Source organism: Nansenia antarctica, assembly GCF_963989245.1.
Source record: "Nansenia antarctica genome assembly, chromosome: 1".
Lineage (NCBI taxonomy): Eukaryota > Metazoa > Chordata > Actinopteri > Argentiniformes > Microstomatidae > Nansenia > Nansenia antarctica.
This window is the reverse complement of record NC_137674.1, coordinates 90,570,520-90,591,015: the sequence shown is the minus strand read 5'-3', so window position 1 is coordinate 90,591,015 and position 20,496 is coordinate 90,570,520. Positions and strand designations below refer to the sequence as shown.

Sequence of the window (20,496 nt, the reverse complement as noted above, 5' to 3'; positions counted from 1 at the left end):
TAATAAAAGACTGCATATCAAAAAAGTAATATTTTTGTTCTTATATTTCTGCTCTTTGTGATGGCCGACCCTTTGTGGTGGTGTTGAGACATTGCGTTCTTCTACCTTCTACATGATGTGATGTAGGCAGTCATAATCCACTCAAAATGAACTCACTCTCTCTCACATTTGTCTCTCTCTCTCTCTCTCTCTCTCCTCCTCCCTCCCCCCATTCATGTCATCAATGGCAGATGTCTAATAAAGAGAGACAGGAGTCACGCAAAGAGGTGGCTGTTCTTGCTAACATGAGTCACCCCAACATCGTCCAGTACAAAGAGTCATTTGAAGGTAAACACTATTCACAGGTTCAAGTCAACAGTGGTAGCCTGAGTAGGCTACCTATTTCCTTATCATTGAGAAATGTCTGACTATATTGTGTGTGTGTGTGTGTGTGTGTGTGAGAGAGAGAGAGAGAGAGAGAGAGAGAGAGAGAGAGAGTGACTGGGCAGCAGCGGGGAAGGACAGGAAGCACTAGCCTAGGCAAAGCTAATGAATTAAAGGGCAGACGATGACCTAATCCTGTCCTCTCTCTCTCTCTTGATTGAATCCTGCGGAGTCTGTTTAACATCCGCCTGGCCAGGGAAACGTTCTGATTGGATTTGTTCTTCCTGAACATCCTAGCACTGCAGCAGCAACACACCCCCAGGTCCTTCTGTGTGTTCTTCTGTGTTGTAGAGAGTGGCTGTTTGTATATTGTCATGGATTACTGTGAAGGAGGAGACCTGTTCAAGAAGATCAACTCTCAGAAAGGACTGTTGTTCCCCGAGGAGCAGGTAAAAGACAACAAGATCATGTACAAAGCAGGTGAAACCCACCAGATCCATGTTTAGCTTCAGAAACACCTGAGTTTATTGTAGCAGCACACTGTCATGGATGTGTCAGAGGGACATCTTCAGCAGAGTATGGAGGAAATTGCTTACTTTCAGAGGTGGTGGCTGTTCTTCAGCTTGATCAATGGCAACTTGTCTTGTTCAGCTATTGTGATTCACCTACTCCCTGTGCAGGTCAATGGTTGTTTAATTAGGAACTGTTTTTGATAACTTGCCAGACTTCTCTCTCTGACAACATATGACCAAATGTCTCTCCTCTATCTGTTTTGGGATAGATCATGAATTGGTTTGTGCAGATTTGCCTTGCCCTGAAACATGTCCATGACCGGAAGATCCTCCACAGAGACATCAAATCACAGGTATCTCATACTGTGTAACATACTGTATAGTATTCATATTCATCATATTATGACACCCACCTTAACTTTCCCCTTAGAACATATTTCTGACCAAAGATGGTACCATCCAGCTAGGAGACTTTGGGATTGCCAGGGTGCTGAATAGGTGAGTCAAATGTATTTTATAATAAAGATACTGATATTTAAGCACCTAGACCTTGTTCTAGTTTGTGGTCGTACTGAAAGGAGGCACCCATTTTCCCTTGATAATCTCAATGTCATTAACTGTCCTTGGTTCTCCCTCTCTCAGTACTGTCGAGCTAGCCAGGACATGCATTGGGACTCCATACTACCTTTCACCAGAGATCTGTGAAAGCAAACCGTACAACAACAAGAGGTAAGAAGTGAAAGTGGTCTCACTTAGGTAGGATTCTTTCCCATATAAACGTATGTGTATTTGGTGCCTATTTAAAGGATGTAGTATTGAGGTTGTGGGTTCAATTCCTGCTCGCTTTGGATAAAGGAGTCTTGTGAATGGCATGTTTAATAATGTTATTGTATTTATTCATTTATTCACAAATTCTGAGTCAGTGGTTCACACACTCAATCATGCTGACTCACTGAGGGGTGGTGATTGACGGATGCCAATTAGGGAATAGTAGGATAGACAGTCAGGAGGGAATAGTAGGACAGACAGTCAGGAATAGTAGGACAGACAGTCAGGAGGGAATAGTAGGACAGACAGTCAGGAATAGTAGGACAGACAGTCAGGAATAGTAGGACAGACAGTCAGGAATAGTAGGATAGACAGTCAGGAGGGAATAGTAGGACAGACAGTCAGGAGGGAATAGTAGGACAGACAGTCAGGAATAGTAGGACAGACAGTCAGGAGGGAATAGTAGGATAGACAGTCAGGAGGGAATAGTAGGACAGACAGTCAGGAGGGAATAGTAGGACAGACAGTCAGGAGGGAATAGTAGGACAGACAGTCAGGAATAGTAGGACAGACAGTCAGGAGGGAATAGTAGGATAGACAGTCAGGAGGGAATAGTAGGACAGACAGTCAGGAGGGAATAGTAGGACAGACAGTCAGGAGGGAATAGTAGGACAGACAGTCAGGAATAGTAGGATAGACAGTCAGGAGGGAATAGTAGGACAGACAGTCAGGAGGGAATAGTAGGACAAACAGTCAGGAGGGCAGACAAGCAGAATACAAATCTGAATGAACATAGAATCTTATATGATTTTCATTTTAGACACATTTATAATTTGACCGGAACCGGCTCGACCCGACTCACTATTATTGTGTATTTGACCCGAGCACCACTGATCCGTGGGTAAACGTGTCAGACCATTGTAGCGGCTGCCAGGATGGAAGGTGTCATCTCTCCCTTTATAGAGTGAATGGTGTCATCTCTCCCTTTATAGAGTGAATGGTGTCGTCTCTCCCTTTATAGAGTGGACTGACTGGTGTACAGTACATCCAGGAAGCTAGTATTGATTCCCTCAGAACCTATTTAAATATGCATGTCATCCTATCAACCCGTGTTCCATGACTCAGTGTTTGTCTTAATGAACTGAAGCGCAGGGCGTCACACTCTACAGTCTGTGTAGCCTACAGTTGTCTTCCATGGTCAGGTCCAACATATCAGAAGTGCTACAGTATTTCCTCTCCCATGTATGCACTTAGTGCATTAGTGTCATGACTGTTCATTTATTAGTGTTCATTACAGGCTTGCTCCCATCCCTTCTGACCACCTACCCATTTGTATGCTCTCTTCCTCTATCTCCCCCCCCTCCCCTCCTCCTACAGTGATATTTGGGCCCTGGGATGTGTCCTTTATGAAATGTGTACACTTAAGCATGCAGTAAGTAGTGTGTGTGTGTGTGTGTGTGTGTGTGTGTGTGTGTGTGTGTGTGTGTGTGTGTGTGTGTGGGCCAGCACCCTTTGAAATATCCCTCCTTGTTGTCCCATATCTAATGCATGATGACTCAGAAAGCAGTCTTTCAAATTCTGATCATATCAGCTGAGCCAATGGTCTGTTTGATCCTCAGATTAATATAAATCATATATACAGTCAGAATAAGCAATGTTATTAAAGGCTTATGGCACTATACCAAATGCATGTGTGTGTCTGTGTGTCCTCTCAGTTTGAGGCTGGTAACATGAAGAACCTGGTTCTGAAGATCATCCGGGGCACGTACCCCCCGGTGTCGCTGCAATACTCCCAGGACCTGCGCCTCCTCATGGGCCTTCTTTTCAAACGCAACCCCCGGGAGAGGCCCTCTGTCACCAGCATACTGTCCAAGCCCTTCCTCACCCACCGGATCCACAAGTTCCTCACTCCACAGGTGGGACACGCAGAAAGCCCTTTTCCTGAAGTGTACAATTCCACTACATAGATTTAAACAGGGGATGGATAGGTGTTAAGAGTCTGTGCTTATACCAATCCTACTCATTCAGAGGTTGTCTGAAATAGGCCTGGATCAAACCTCATGTAGCTGGTTTGAAAATGATTTAATGGACAGAACACAGTGTGTCATAACTAATGGTGTTAAACCAGGTTTTCTGGACATAATAAGGGTTTTCCACAGGGCCGATTTTTGGTCCGGTTCTTCATTAACAATATTGGATTATATGTAAGTAATTGTAACCGGCATACTTAATATCTATATGCTGATGACACTATTGTATATGCTATACTGCGTTTAGAGAATTGGGACGCATCATTACAGAGAAACTCTGAGCCCTTGATACACAGCGCTTTTTAAAAGCTTTACTTACTTACTTACTTACACAGTGTGAAAGATAGCATAACTATCTTTTTTTTTTTTTTTTTTTCTCTCCCTCAGATCATTGCTCAGGAATTCAGCCATACTTTCCTCCACAAGCAGCCTAAAGCGTCTGTGGCGCTGGGGGTACCAGGTAAACAGACTGACAGTGGAACAGCACAATACTGTTGGCTTTGAAAAACACAGATAACCACTCATACCATTGAAAGTGGACTCGGAGAGATCACTTTATTGGTCTGTATTTCAACATGGTGTGATTGTGGGTAGACCACAGTCACGAACCAAGATGTCACGAACCAAGATGTCACTAACCAAGATGGCGCCGTGCAAAATGGCCTCCCGTTGGATTTGCCCCTCCTCAACTTTGCTATTTATTTTAACTGTTGATTGTTGTTGACTGATCAAAGAGCTGGATTCCAAAGCATTTCACTATTATCAATTACGCCTGTATGCGATGTATGTGACAAATAACATGTAATTCCATTTCTATTTTGATCTAAAACGTACCTGAATGACATACAGTGGCATTTTTGTTTTGATCTCTCTTACCCTGTCCAGCCAAGCGTCCCGGCCCTGCTGCCACCCCCTTTGCCCCCACCCAGAAGATCACCAAACCAGCCGCCAAATACGGAGTGCCTTTAACCATCAGGAAAGCCTCGGAAGCAGCCAAGAAGCCTGCAGAGAGGAAACCAGTGGTCAAACACAAAGCGGTTAGTAGCAGCTCTGGTTGTGAAGAGTTTCAGTGACCTCTCATCTTTGGAAGCAGGATGATCCGATGCTGCCACTCTCTTTCTTTGTTTGGATGCATACCACCTCTCAACTGTGTATTGATCTGTTTCATCTACTCATCTTGTTTGGGCATTACTTTTTTGGTGTGTTTGTGTGTGTGTCCGTGTCCGTGTGTGTGTGTGTGTGTGTGTGTGTGTGTTACTAAAATGTTTGTCATGTTGTAGTACGCCTCTAGTCTGGTATCCTGTTCTTTTGTAGTGTGTGTGTGTATCCGTCCTCTGAACCCCAGTGTCATATGTTGCTCAGGCCCCACTCCCAGCCACCCCCCAGAGAAGAGTGAGTCGAGTGGAGGAAGAGAGGAGAAGATATGAGGTACAGCTGAGAGCTCCCCCCTACTTCCTGTATTAACCGTTGGTTCTTTCCCACTCCAAATTCCCTCCTTACTTATGTGTTTCTGACATCATTACTTCTCCAAACAGACTGCAGCCCTTCCCCCTCTTTCTTCTCCCAGCCCGTATGGAGCGTCCTGCCTCTTTACCTTCTCTCTTTTACCCTGCCTTGGAGAGTATACTCTCTCTTGTCTTTTCCTTCCTTGTACACCTGCTCAGTAGCAGTGCTTCTCACTGTGTCTCTGTTTTGACCTTTGACCTTTCTTTTCACTCTGCAGGAAGGAGCCCGGAAGAAAAGGATGGAGCTGATCGAGAAGGAGAGGAAGCAGAGGGAGCAGGTGAAGCTGAATCATAATTTTTTATTATGATTTTTTTTTATAGATCTATATATTTCATCTCTCAAGATAGGAAACCTTAATGTTAATACTTTTTTTTTTTCTTCTATTTTGTCCTTTTAGATGTTTATTTTGAAGGCTGGACAAATGAAGAGATTTGAGAGGGAAAGGGTAGGTTTTTGACATCATTCACCGTGGTGGTTATATATATATATGTTTTAACAATCTGTTTATTCAGGTTTTTCAACAAATATACAATACAATAACATTTGGTTAATATAAATCACAAAGTAAGTGCAAGTTTAAGTGAACCAAAACTAAAATAAGACAGGACTAAGACAGGACAAATACATCAAACAAAAAATAGAATCCAGGACTAAGACTAAAGACATTAAATCAATAAATAATAAAGAAATACAATTAAAAATCAAAATAAACAGTGTGTCTAATGTAAAGATGTTGGTCAGTCAGCTGCCTGGCAGATATCTGGCATGTCCAGCTCTCGTACATACTCAGAATGGGTCCCACATCTTATCAAACTTCCTCAGGGATGTTATCATTATGCACCTGATCCTCTCCAGTTTAGCAACATGTAACACTTATTTTATCCACAAGGTATGCAAGGGAGGAGTTGAAGATTTCCACCTGAGCAATATCAAGCGTCTGGCCAGTAAAGTTACAAAGGCTATATAGGTTGTCTCCAGGGAAGAGAGTGGCAGTGTGGGTGGAGCAATTAGTGATAGCATTAGGATCAATTGGCTTTCCAGTGACTTCCAACAGTGATCTAAAGATTTCGATCCAATAAGAATGTACGGCAAGGCAAGTTTATTTGTATAGCACATTTCATACAACAGGGGCAATTCAAAGTGCTTTACATACATTATTTAAAAATACAGCAAGAGGAGCATAAGAAAATAAAAATTACAATGAATAAAAGCAAATATAAGAAGTAAATAGATAAAACATTTAAAGAGACAATAGTTAATGGAAAAAAGACATTGATAGAAGTGTTTGTGTTTATTCATAACTGGTGCAAAACATGAAGGTTTTTAGCTTAGATTTAAATATTTTAAGGGTTTGGACCTGTTTGATTTCTTCAGTGAGTTTGTTCCAGGAGCATGCAGCAGCGTGACTGAAAGCTGCTGCACTGTGTTCTGTTTTTACTCTTGGAATTATTCTTATTATGATTAGTCTCAGCTGACCTTAGGGACCTTGCGGGAATATAGGGTGGGAGGAGATCTGATATGTATTTTGGTCCAAGACCATTTTGTGATTTGTATGGAATTAGGAGGATGTTGAATTCAATTCTCTGAGAGACTGGTAGCCAGTGCAGGGATCTCAGGATTGGTGTAATGTGTTCAAATTTCTTTGTTTTTGTTAGGACCCTGGCAGTGGCGTTTTGGATGAGCTGCAATTTACGAACAGCTCCTTTAGATAGACCTGTTAGTAGATCATTACAATAATCAAATCATGGATGAGTTTTTCAAGGTCTTGCTTGGACATGAAACCTCTCATTCTTATGTTTTTCAGGTGATAGTAGGCTGATTTAGTTATCGAGTTTATGTAGCTGTTGAAGTTTAGATCGAAGTCTAGAATTGCACCAAGATTTCTGACCTGTTTTTTAGTTTGAAGAGAGAAAGAATCAGGTTTTGCACTGACTTTCAATCTTTTATCAGGTGCACCGAATACAATCATCTCTGTTTTGTCCTTGTTTAGTTGGAGGAAGTTTTGTGTCATCCAGGCGTTTATTTGCTCAATGCAATTACAGAGATTGCAATTTGCTCAATGCAATTACAGAGATTGTCAATGGGACTACAGTCGTTCGGTGAACGAACGACTGTATTTTTTTAAAAAGCTTGTTGGCAGGACATCAAGGGCACAGGTGGATGGTTTAAGACGTGACATGATTTTATCTAGGGTCTTGTAATCGATGGTGTTAAATTGTGACATGGTTGTTATGTCCGCCCTATTTGGGGTTGTTAATGGGGACATGTTTTTCATGCCTGACACAGAAGACCTAATGCCTTGTCTAATGGTTTCTATTTTATTGTTAAAAAAGGATGCAAGCTCATTGCATTTACTAGTCGAGTGAAATTCCTGAGCAATGGGTGTTGGGGGATTTGTTAGTCTGTCAACAGTTCTGAAAAGGATGCGGGCATTATTGATGTTATTGTTTATGATCTTAGAGAAAAATTATTGCCTGGCGCTTCTTATTTCTAAGTTATAGTTTTGAAGATTCTCTTTATAGTGGACTTGAAGGTTCGTTTTTCTCCATCTGCGCTCTGCTTTACGACATTCTCTTTTTTGGGTCTTTACGGATGGGGCAGTTCTCCAGGGAGCTAACAGAACAGACAGTTCTTTGGCTTTGTTGTCCTCTGAGTTATCTACATGAATATTGAAATCACCAGCAATGATCAGACCATTAAATTCAGTAGTAATGATGGAGAGAAGCTCTGTAAGTTCATTAAAGAAGCTAGTCGACTATTGGGGTGGTCTGTATAAAATTATGGAGTGGAACAACAAAACAACTGAAAGATATTCAAATGCTAAAAATTCCCTGAAGGATGTCTGTTTGCAGTTAAAACTGTCTCGGAAGAAAGAGGCGATTCCACCACCTTTTTTGTGGGATCTAACGACATCTAAGGTTCTAAAATTGGGGTGTGCTGACTCAATAAGAATTGGTGTCTTGTTATCTTTATCTAACCAGTTCTCAGTGATAAATACGAAATCTAGTTCATAGGAGCTAATCAAGTCGTTTATTAAGAGAGACTTATTAGCTAAGGATCTGGCATTGAAAAGTGCTAGCTTGAGTGGTTTTGTGTTTGGTCGCTGTGTGTGGCAGGGTACAGAAATTAAATTTGAGGGGTGTATAAAGCATTCAGACTTGCAATTAACTGTTCTGTTACTGATATGAACAGGGATAGCAAGAATTGAGAGTCCCAGCTTTATATCAGGAATGTCAATGGTATCAACTCTATGGAAGCAGGGACTGTTAGAGCATCAACTGATTCTGGGTGTCATCCGGGGGATGGGGATGGGTGTTGTAGATAGCATCCTGTGGCGGGGTAGGGCGATGGGTATTGTTGATGAGGATGGCATTGTTGATGAGGCTGGCGTCACAGGGAGTGTGGGGCCAGGTGTTGTAGAATGGAGAGTTGCCTGAGATGGAGCAGCTCTCGGGGTGAGCTCTACTCCTGTCTTCACCATTTTCTCTAACCTATCTGAGAAAGGCAGGAATGGCGTGAGTTGGAGGAAGGTGAGCTCAGTGGACTCAGTGGATGAGTGTCTCTGGGAGTTTGGGGTAGAGTGGTTTAGGTCGGGGGCAGGGAGGGAGGGTGGGGGGAGAGAAAAGGGGCTGGACTGTCGCCATAGTGCGGGTTCAACGAGTTGGCTAATGATTAGTTTTGCCCTGGTGACTGTGGAGCGCAGTTTAGGCAGTTGCGATGGGGAGATTGATAAGTCATCTGCAGCACGCACTTCAGCCAGCTGTGATGAGTTTGGAGGGCCCTTTACTGTAGGCTGTGATGAGTCGCAGGACTGTGGGGAGAGTTTATCCACTGTGAGCAGTTCAGCTGCCTGTGCTGAGTCTGAAGAATCCTGCGCTGTAGGCCTTTCAGTTGGTTCAAGAGCATTGAGGGAAGGGGGAGCAGAGTTTATGAGGTTGAAGAGTATGTTGTTCATTAAATGGTATTCTCCCGATCTGTTTAAGTGGAGGCCATCTCTTTTGAATAGGTCTCTCTGCCTCCAGAATATGTTCCAGCGGTCAATGAATTTCAGCCTTTTAAGTTTGCACGCACCAGAGAGCCACGTGTTAAGACTTAGGAGCCGGCTGAATTCAAGGTTACCTCTGTCAACAGTGGGTAGTGGTCCACAGATGAATGTCTCAATCTTAAGCTTGTCAAGTCTATTGAAAAGTTCCATGAAATCACATTTCAAGTCTACTGAGCCCATTTTACGTGAATCGGTTTGTCCCACATGTAATACAAGACGCTTTGTGTCTGGGTTTTTAGACAGTGTTTCTTCCAAATCTTTTGTTATTTCTGAGACCGTTAGGTTAGGAAGACAGTGGATATGTAATTTTTTACCTCTTACGTTTCTGATCGGCGAGTCTCCAATCAACAAAGTATGTTTTGGAGGTGAAGTCTGTTTCATCCGCTGCATATCACACAGAGATGTAGAAGAAGGAGGGGGTGACCTTGAGCTCGTGCCTGCGGGCCGGGGAGTCACCGGGGGGGGGCAGGGAGTCACGTGATTCCCAGGCCTGGGAAATCTTGGCGTGACTGATGTTCTTATCTCAGGCCTTGGGAGTCATGCCAGCTCGCTGCTCCGCGGGCCGGTGTCTCAGACTCCGATCTCGGCTCTGTTTAGTCATGCAAGCCCATGGCTCGGGCCTACCTGTTGATGCTAACGGTGCTAACGAGGACTTCAGTTGGCTGCTTTTCAGTAGTTTCGGGGGATAATTCATCTGTCCAGTGAATTTTGCAGCTGTCACCTGCCTCGTTAGCTTTGGGAAGTGTGAATTTTGATTTAAATCCTCTTCAAAGGCTTGCGTGGGTGGAGAACCATTAGCGTAGCGATTCTTGATTGCGGAGAGTCGCCCCTAGAGAGTATATTCCAATAAGTCTACACTCTTTGAAAGATCCACACAACTTTGACAGATAGCAGGCATGGTAGGAATAAAAGCTATATAAAAAATAGTTAAAACTATAAAAAAGAAGCAAGAAAAAAGCAGGAAAGCAGTGCTAGGAGAGGAGCGAGGGAGAAACACGTCTAATCTACTCAGAAGCAGGAAGCAAAACAAATATGTAAAGCCGGACAAGACCAGAACATGTGTGCATGACTTGCTGGTGCTTGGCGACATCTGTCACAAATTGGGTCTACATCATTATAGATCCTAGAGAGCCTGACCTTTGTAAAGTGCGATGCACAATTTTGCACTGGATCAGTCCATGTTTCGCACAGATCGATGATTTGTGTACTTTAGCAAGGGCCTCCTCCCAAAGTTCCTCAGAGATCTCCTCACCAAGATCTACTTCCCAGAGAGTTTTAATGGAGTTTAAGGTAACTAGATGAAGGGAACAAATCTGAGCATAGATATGGGACATCAATCCCTCTCTAAAGCTAGTGAACTCTAAGTTCACAACAAGTGGAAAACCTTGTGCGAACTGCGAATCACCAAGCGAATAGAGAGCATTCAGCATCCGTGCATGTTGATGTGGCGTGGCAAACACCTTCTCGTGGTAACCCCCGTAAGTAGCTAATGACTGCTAAAGGCAAGAAGTGAGACAAAGTTTGCCAACCAGGGCCCCTCACCCGGGCTGGTGTTCGGCAGCAGCCGGGGGAGAGGTCTGCTGACCTCGAACCCAGAATACTGCAGCTGAACACCGAAGGACTAACCCCCAGTAGGATCGACGTCATCGAACACCTGGCCAATACCACCAAGGCCCTCGTCATTCTCCTCCAGGAGACCCACTGCATATCAGCAGACAAGCTAGTTCTACCAAACTTTGATCTAGCTGGGTCTACCCTGAGCAGGAAGCATGGCCTCGCCACATTTGTCCAACAAAGGTTGAGCTGGACTCTCGCTGACCAATCCCCGGCTGACTCGGAGATTGAGTGGCTGTGCGTGGACGTTGCCGGTCTAAAAATCGTCAACATCGACAAACCTCCACCCTCGCGAATCACACCAGTGTGTCTACCAGTGTTCCCCCACCCCTGTATCTATGCTGGTGACTTCAATTGCCAGCATGAAGACTGGGGCTACCGTACCAATTCACCCGACGGAGAGAACCTGGCTGTCTGGGCAGCTAATAACAGCCTGGCCCTGTTGTATGACCCCAAGGGCGCAGCCAGCTTCCGCTCCGGTCGCTGGAACACTGGGACGAACCCTGACCTGGCATTCGCGAGTGCCAGCGCTGACAACCGGCTCCCTGATAGACGTGTGCTAGGAAAGTTCCGAAAGGCCTACTGTAAACGCTTCCGCCTCCTTACCAACAAATCCACAAGGCACCTCCCATCGCCTAACTCTAACAACGTGGATGAGGCGTACCGGGACTTCTGCGGCATGTTGGTGAAAGCGGCAAAAAAATCCATCCCACGCGGACGTCGCATTAGCTACAAACCAATTGTCGACCCGCTGCTCCCACGTGAGCAGGCCGGGTTCCGACGCGGGAGGTCGACCGTAGATCAAGTCAACCTTATGACTCAAGACATCGAGGATTGCTTTTCGGCAAAAAAGAAGGCCGGGGCCGTCTTTATAGAACTGACGGCTGCCTACGATACCGTATGGCATCGCGGCCTCACCTGCAAGCTGCTCCGCCTGCTGCCGGACAGGCACATGGTCAGAATGATCATGGAGCTCATCCGTAACCGCAGCTTTACCCTCACCACCGGTTGCAGACAGCTAAGCAGGCTTCGACGCCTTAAGAACGGCGTCCCTCAGGGATCGGTCCTGGCCCCCCTCCTCTATAATATCTACACCTATGACCTGCCCAACACACTCTCGCGGAAGTACGCCTACGCAGACGACCTCGCAGTGGTGTACTCTGCTGGAAATTGGAAGTCTGTGGAGGGGATTCTGAGCCAGGACATGCAGACACTAGTGGCATACTTCCGGAAATGGAGATTGAAGCTTAGCGAGGCAAAGACGGTGTCGGCTGCCTTCCACCTTAACAACAGGGAGCTCAAACGTGAGCTTAGAGTACACCTAGATGGAACTCCCCTGCCATGTTCCGCTGAGCCACTCTATCTCGGCGTGACATTGGACAGGACGCTCACGTTTCGCCGGCACCTCGAGTCACTGCGCAAGAAGTTAACAGCTTGTGTGGTGTTGATGAGGCGACTGGTTGGCTCGGGCTGGGGCGCCGGCACACGGCAGCCCTAGCCCTCGTTTATTCAACTAGTGAATACTGCGCCTCAGTATGGTGTCGCAGTGCCCACACCTGCCTCATCGACTCGCCTATAAACAAAGCCTTGCGCATTGTGACAGGATGCCTGCGTCCTACCCCCGTGGACAACCTTCCCATCCTAGCAGGCATCCAGCCCGCAGGCCTCCGTCGCATGGGAGCCACAGCACGTCTCGCCTGGCGGGCTGTGGAGCTTAATAACCATCTGCTCCATGATAGGCTCACTATAACAGCGGAGCCCTCCCGGCGTCTCAAGTCGAGACACCCATTTGGCAGGATGGGCGGATTATATGTGGCGCGCGGAGTGGGAGGCAAACACCTCCAAACTCCGTGACCACATCCCAGTCGCCGGCCCTGAGCCCCTCGGGATGGACTTGCCAAGGCTATCCTGGGTGAGGCTCAATCGTCTCCGGACCGGCGTCGGGCGTTTCCGCTCATCAATGCACAGATGGGGCTTGGCCCCAAATGCGTTGTGCGAGTGTGGCGCAGAGGACCAAACCGCAGACCATGTTATCCTGGATTGCCCAGTGTACCACCCACCCAACAGGATGCATGGTCTGTCGGTATTAGATGACGTGGCTTCTGGAGGGGTGTCCAGAAATATAGCCCGGGTGAGCCCCTCAACCAGGTCTTGGGGTGGTAAAAGGGTAGCCCCTCGGCCCCGAGCCTGGTGGAGTGGAGAGGAAAACAACAACCCATACGCCGAAGAAGAATCCCTTCAGAACAGGTACTGGTTTAAGGAATGTGTCTAATGATGAATGATTAGGAAACTGAGGAAATCTATTACTGACAAAACTGCGGACCTGTAGATACCTAAAGAAATGCTGCCTATGTAGAGCAAACTTTTCAGATAGCTGTTGAAAAGACACAAATGTGTTATCAATATACAGGTCTTTGAATGATTTGATGCCTTGGTTGGACCAAATAGTAAATGCACCATCTACTAAGGATGGAGGAAAAACAAGATTTGCAGTTATAGGGGCTAACGTAGAGTATGTTTATAGGGGCTAACGTAGAGTATGTTTATAGGCGCTAACGTAGGGTATGTTTATAGGGGCTAACGTAGAGGACGTTTATAGGGGCTAACGTAGAGGATGTTTATAGGGGCTAACGTAGAGTATGTTTATAGGGGCTAACGTAGAGTATGTTTATAGGGGCTAACATAGAGTATGTTTATAGGGGCTAACATAGAGTATGTTTATAGGGGCTAACGTAGAGTATGTTTATAGGGGCTAACATAGAGTATGTTTATAGGGGCTAACATAGAGTATGTTTATGGAATGGAATGGAATGGACTTTATTTGTCATTGCTACAGTACAGGTACCAAACAACGAAATTTAGGAGGGGTGGCTCCCCTGGTGTTAGGAAAGGAAAAAGAAAACACATTTTAGAAAAAGCATAGATGCATAAAATCACAAGAAGGTAAGGAGCTGGTTTACATCAATAAAGGCTATGTACACAATCCACTGTACTATACTGCACAGATAGTCAACTAGGGTTGTCATATTGCACAAAAAGTATTTTTTCACATTATTTTAAAGTGTCACAGTTTGCAGGCTTGAAAATGTACATGTTTGTGCCTCAGCACTAGCTGCCATACAATCCGTCCGGACTGTCCTGGGCCCAGAACTTAGGCCTTTTCTGTGTTCAGGGCCTTGACGGTTTATAGGGGCTAACGTAGAGTATGTTTATAGGGGCTAACGTAGAGGATGTTTGGAGACCAAAGCAGCGTTTGAACTGACTCCAAATTCTCAAGGACGATTTGACAATTACATTTTTTGTGTAAACAGAGGGGGGGGGGGGGGGGGGGCTCTTAATGGGAAAGTGAGCTAATGCTGAGAGAGATGCTGGCCTACAGGATGTAGCCTCCATTTCAAGCCAAGCAGGCAGGGAGTGATGTGATGCAGACCTGCCAACCTGTACGCATTTTGCGTAGCAGGTACGCATTTTAACGTCAATGTACGCTGGTACGCATTGTCAGCTGAAAGGTACTGAAAAAGCTGCCTGATTGGTTCCTCCTACCTTCACTCACTCGTTCCATCAATCGTATTCGCAAGCGTCACTTGCGTCACTTTTACCTGCTTCAGATTCTGCTGTTTACGGAATACAGATAAACATGCCTAGAGCCTACCATTCCTCTTGAGAATTCAACTGTCAAGCACTTTGGATTAGTTTGGAATACAAGAGAGAGCCATCGCCAAAGTGGACCTGGATTGATTTTTTGTCAACTACAGCGGCAGCTTTGGAGATGGCCTATAGCCTATGAAAAATGCTTCTGATAAACATTCTTCAATTTACATCAAATAGGTAGGATTCTGTAACGTTATTTATCCCATCATCTGCTATGGTTAGCCACTTAATAAGAGGATTCAGATATTGTGTCATTGACTACGTTAACATGCACACCATTCCGATTAAGGTCAATATTCTGGTTATTGTAATATTACGAATAAGGTGTTTATATGCGCTGTAGCAACTGGAATATTCTGTTTACATGTTAATTGACAAAAGAATCTCTCGCCACATGGAACCGCGTATTCAGGTACACTGGGAATGCGCGTACTGGTAGACCCAGAAAATGCTTCAAATATAATTGAGACAGTACCGTAAAATAATCGGGGCGGCTGTGGCGCAGGAGGTAGAGCCGCCGTGTAATGATCGCAAGGTTGGCAAATCGGCAGTTCGAGCCCCGTCTGGCCACATGTCGAGGTGTCCTTGGGCAAGACACTGAACGCCAAATTGCTCCCAATGAGCAGGCCGGCGCCTTGCATGGTAGCTTGCCGCCATTGGTGTGTGAATGTGTGTGTGAATGGGTGAATGAGAGGCCGTTGTAAAGCGCTTTGGAATAAGGCGCTATATACTGTAAGTCAGTCCATTTACCATTTAATCGAAATTCATTCATTTTCATTCATTTGGTAGTATTGTCAACTAATTGAACACATTTTAAGATGTGAATGGTAGGCACTTGTGGTGCATGCGCACAATCGCGATATCTATGTCAGAGTGTGAGGCTGTGTTAGGAGGTGGGTTAGGAGGTGTGTGAGGCTGTTTGGAGGTGCAACTTCATAAAGGGACCAAGTAATTTGATTGGAAAAGAGGCCTTCCATGAGTGCTGATCAGATTTCCAGAGCGTATTTACGAATGCAGCCTCATTTATCTCTGGTAGCATTGCGCCGCTCGTTTCCCATTGACATCATGGTGTCAACTAATGTATAAATAAATAAATGTATATGCCCCTTTGTGTTTTCATGTATATAGTGCAGGGATGTTCAAAGTATTTAGGTATCTGGTTATATAGTCACTTACTTAATATAGAAACTACTTAACCCAATTCTTGTTGCACTGAAGCAGGTGGTTGATTGACTGTTAGGGCTTTCACACCGGCAAAGAACCGTATGGGTTCGCGTTCGTGTTCGGGAACCTCCGAACGTTGGTGCTGTCTGGCGAACGAGCCCGTGTTCACACCAGTGTAGCCAGAACCATCCGCGTCATTAACGATGGGTGATGAAGGGGCGGGGATGAACAAAAATGTCATAACTAGATGCCAGCTACTTCACTGGAAATGAAGATAATATGTTCCACTACAGTATCTGAAATAAACACTATTTTCTATGAAACAAAACACTTTCTACATGCGTTCTCTTACTAATCAGCTGCTCCATTACGGGAATGGAAATGGCTTACGAAATTCGTGTTCACGCATGTCTGTGTGTGTGTGTTTGCTGAGCATGTGAGGAAGATAGAGAGAATAATGAAACTTTTGATATTGTTTTTGATCACTAATGATTAGATTTAGATTAGCTTCCTACTTCCTTCTTGCTGGTCTCTGCAGCCTAGAATATGACACACCCACTGACGACGTGACTGTTCTACGTTTTGGTTCGCGCTTGAGAACCACTATTTTCTGGTTCGCGCTGCGAACCAACTTTTCAGGTTCCGAACCAATTGAGTTTCGGTCTGAACGCGCCGGCCGGTTCCAGACTTGGTTCGCGAACGCGAACCGCCACGGTTCTTTGCCGGTGTGAACGCCCTATGAGTGTACCCTTGTCTAAATGTAAGGGGTATCCTATGGTTGTCTAGTGGTGATGTTAGGATTGACTGTGTACCCTTGTCTAAATGTAAGGGGTCTCCTTGTCTAAATGTAAGGTGTCTCCTTGTCTAAATGTAAGGGGTCTCCTTGTCTAAATGTAAGGGGTCTCCTAGTCTAAATGTAAGGGGTCTCCTAGTCTAAATGTAAGGGGTCTCCTAGTCTAAATGTAAGGGGTCTCCTAGTCTAAATGTAAGGGGTATCCTATGAGGACAGTGGTAGGGGTGGTGGGACGGCCCAGGACAGGCGCTGGAAAATCCCAATGTTGCCTTAATCGGGTTCGGTACGTGTTTACATGACTCTTGCCCAATCGGAATATTGGGCATATTGAGATTAATTTATGTGTTTTGCTTCACAAGCGTGCGTGTATTTGCCTCACACAAACGCGTATGATTTTTTTTCTGCAAAAACAAGTGGTATTCATAAACATTTCTGAAGGTTGGCAGGTCTAGTGATGTTAATCAAACAGGCAGGGAGTGATGTGAATCAGAGTGCAGCCAGGATTGTATTATTCTCAGATTGGCAGCCCAATAGTAAAACCTCAAGTTCGGTAGAGCCATTCCACCCAGTGCCTTTGGTCTCTGTAAAAGTTGTTTGCGTATCCTGGGGTTTTTCTTGTTCCAAATAAAGTCTGAAATAATAGTGTACATTTTAGAGAAACATTTTTTGGGGATGAAAATGGGTATACATTGAAATAAGTATAACAATTTGGGGAGGGTATTCATCTTGACAGAATTAATTGGGGCAGCCAGAGACAGATTTAGCACTGACCAGCGGTCAAAGTCCTCCTCCACACGGGTCAGAAGAGGAGCGAAATTAGCTTATCAGCTTTACTACTGTCAACTTATCAGTTACCTGAATCCCTAAGTTAGTGAAGTTATGTGGTGCAGTTTTAAATGGCAGACTATGTAAGGGGCAGTCACGTGCTGCTTTACTTAAAGGGAATAGTTCACTTTTACTTAAATTTAGTTTGTAGCCAGATACAGTATATCTCAAAAGTGAGTACACCCTTTAGATTTTTGCAAATATTCTGTTATATCCTTTCAGGGGATAACATTATCCTACTGAAACTTTGATATAACTTAAAGTAGTCAGTGTGCTGCTTGAATAACAGTATAGATTTATTGTCCAGTTACTGGAACCATGTCCTGTGGTCTGATGAGACCAAAATAAACCTGTTTGGGTCAGATGGTGTCCGGCGTGTGTGGCGGCACCCTGGTGAGGAGTACCAAGACAAATGTGTTTTGCCTACAGTCAAGCATGGTGGTGGCAGCATCATGGTCTGGGGCTGCATGAGTGCTGCCGGCACTGGGGAGCTGCATTTCATTGAGAGACACATGAATTCCAATATACTGTGACATCCTGCAGCAGAGCATGATCCCCTCTCTTCGGAAACTGGGCCGTTTTTTAGGGCAGTTTTCATGATAATGACCCTAAACACACCTCCAAGATGACAACGGCCTTGCTCAAGAAGCTGAAGGTTAAGGTGATGGACTGGCCAAGTATGTCTCCAGACCTAAACCCAATTGAGCACATGTTGAGGTGTCCAACATCCGTGGGCTCCGTGATGTCGTCATGGAGGAGTGGAAGAAGATTCCAGAAGCAACCTGTGCAGCTCTGGTGAATTCCATGCCCAGGAGGGTTAAAGCAGTGCTAGATAACAATGGTGGTCACACAAAATATTGACACTTTGGGCACAATTTAGACATGTTCACTATGGGGTGTACTCACTTTTGTTGCCAGCTGTTTAGACATTAACAGCTGTGTACTGAGTAATTTTCAATGGACAATAAATCTATACTGTTATTCAAGCAGCACACTGACTACTTTAAGTTATATCAAAGTTTCATTAAGATAGTGTTATCCCCTGAAAGGATATGACAGAATATTTGCAAAAATCTAAAGGGTGTACTCACTTTTGAGATATACTGTAGCACCAAATGAATTAAGGATAGAGAGAGCTGCAGGGATAGACACAGAGGAATTTGAGACATAAAGAAGAAGGTCATGGTTATTTTGTTGACATTTGTTTTTTAGTTTGTTTAATAGTAGACATTTGAGGAGCACATCCACTAACGGTGACCTTCCCTCGGACCCCCAGATCCACCAGATCAACCGAGCACGAGAGCAAGGCTGGAGGCACGTCCTGATCTCCAGTGGTGGCAGTAGTCCTGAGAGGAAGGTATGCCCACTCTTCCTCTTCCACTTCATTGAAAACCTCTCCTGTGGATCTGTTACAAAGTCTTCACCATAGAAGTTATATTCTAGATCCGCCTCCCTGTACTTTACAATGGCATATGAGTCATTGAGCAGACACTCTTCTCCAGATGGACTAGGGCTAGGCTACAGAAAGCATACCCTCTCCTTTTCTCACCAGTGTTTCGTTGGAGGAGGCATGATGGCTGTGTGCGGCGCTCCTGTCCTTGGCCCAGGTCCTGCTGCTCTGTTTCCTGCCCAAGGCCCTGGCCCTAACAGAGGCCAGTATGACGACCACCACCACGGTGCTCCACAGCCCATAGAGGGCGCCAGAGAGGCACCACCAACAGGAGGAGATGGTCCAATGAGGTAGCTTCAGCCTCCCCTACTATTTTGATTGCCCGTTTTGTAATGGGAAAAAAAATGTCCTCATCGACTAAATAAAGAATTAAACTAACCCTCTTTTTAGACTTCAAACAATGTATTCATTCAGTCTCCTTTGTGTTAGTTCTTAACTATGTTGAATGGTTGATTGGTTTCAAGTTTATTGTTATGTTTATTGTTATGTCACATTACAAGTGTTACATTAATTGTGAGAGTAAAATTCTTAGGCTTCGATTCCTGACATTGCAGCACAAGAAAATAGGCATAATTCAAGATAATACAAAAAAGTGACAATAGTACAGGACATAAGTGACAAATAAGATTATTTACAATTAGCAGTATCTTGCAATTTGGAGACAATAAGGCAATAGGCATAATTCAATAATAGTGTCAATAGTATAGGACATAAGTGACAGTAGTAAAGTGACTGTGAGCTTAAGCTTAGGTAGTCCGTATGTATGGGATGTGCTTGTGAAGCACATTTGTCTACATATACAGTAGGCTTGTTCATGAGCCTGATCGCCTGGGGGAAGTAGCTGTTAGTTAGAGTTTTGGCCTTGAGGCTCCAAAAGAGGCTACGCCTTTTGGACTGCATTGGTTCAAACACACTGTGGTTGGGGTGGCTGGGATCTTTGATGCCCTCCGGGCTTTGATTGATTGATTGATTGTGTTGTCTCTCTCAGGGGTGTACCTGCTGGCCCAGTGCTGCCCAGCGGCCCGGCCCGCCTCCCAGAACCTGAGGCGGTAAAGAGAGAGCTGCGGAGGCTGGAGCACGTCACCAAGCAAGCCCATGTTAGCAGGTCAGCCATTGGGTCACCCACGATCATACACTGTCTCTGATTGGCCGTAAAGCTTTACACTATAATACATCTCAGAAATGTGCAATTATGTTTTATAAATACATATTTTCAGCAGCAAATATGCAAAGGACTACATATAAAAAAATACTTACAAGTAAAGTAAATAAGTCATCATTTTGGCCCTTTGTCTCCAGGCAACGGGGTCAGATGGCTGCGGGACGGGCCAATCAGGTGGAGGAGTTCTTGCAGCGTAAGCGGGAGGCCATGCTGAACAAGGTCCGTGCTGAGGGCCAGCTGGTACGTACCTCCTTGATCCTCTATACAGGAAATCACTGAAATATGAAATGTGTCCTACCTCAAATACCTTGAGAATACATAGAATACCTTTGAATGTCTAACTCTGTCCTTTGAACAGCAATCCTAGTCCTAAGAATACAGACTTGCTTTTCAACTGAAATACATGTGGAGTTGAAGGGGAAGTAGCCAGAGCTCTGCCATTCACTAATGTGGAAGCCACCGTGGGAGCTTTGGCTAGAGGGACCGAGTGATGGAAGTATAGAGTGATGGAAGAATAGATAGACATATAGTAGAGTATAGACCTTTGTCGTTAGAGGACAGTGTTTGTATGATTCTATCCACTGCTCAGTGAACCATAGGATGGCTCTCTTTA

At 44.8% G+C, this 20,496-nt stretch overlaps 1 protein-coding gene across 1 annotated transcript in view; it reads left to right on the top strand.

The window, feature by feature from the left end:
• Nucleotides 1–20,496, top strand: part of nek1 (NIMA-related kinase 1) — a gene marked incomplete at its 5' end in the record, with an annotated part of 43,859 nt that overhangs the window by 155 nt on the left and 23,208 nt on the right. The window contains 16 exons of the mRNA XM_080527109.1: nucleotides 231–327; nucleotides 715–812; nucleotides 1,145–1,228; nucleotides 1,306–1,373; nucleotides 1,518–1,604; nucleotides 3,021–3,075; nucleotides 3,359–3,559; nucleotides 4,061–4,133; nucleotides 4,559–4,710; nucleotides 5,036–5,101; nucleotides 5,397–5,456; nucleotides 5,577–5,624; nucleotides 18,548–18,628; nucleotides 18,824–19,011; nucleotides 19,710–19,826; nucleotides 20,021–20,123. Coding sequence (XP_080383235.1) covers nucleotides 231–327; nucleotides 715–812; nucleotides 1,145–1,228; nucleotides 1,306–1,373; nucleotides 1,518–1,604; nucleotides 3,021–3,075; nucleotides 3,359–3,559; nucleotides 4,061–4,133; nucleotides 4,559–4,710; nucleotides 5,036–5,101; nucleotides 5,397–5,456; nucleotides 5,577–5,624; nucleotides 18,548–18,628; nucleotides 18,824–19,011; nucleotides 19,710–19,826; nucleotides 20,021–20,123 — 1,578 coding nt within the window. The remainder of the gene's footprint in view (nucleotides 1–230; nucleotides 328–714; nucleotides 813–1,144; nucleotides 1,229–1,305; nucleotides 1,374–1,517; nucleotides 1,605–3,020; nucleotides 3,076–3,358; nucleotides 3,560–4,060; nucleotides 4,134–4,558; nucleotides 4,711–5,035; nucleotides 5,102–5,396; nucleotides 5,457–5,576; nucleotides 5,625–18,547; nucleotides 18,629–18,823; nucleotides 19,012–19,709; nucleotides 19,827–20,020; nucleotides 20,124–20,496) is intronic.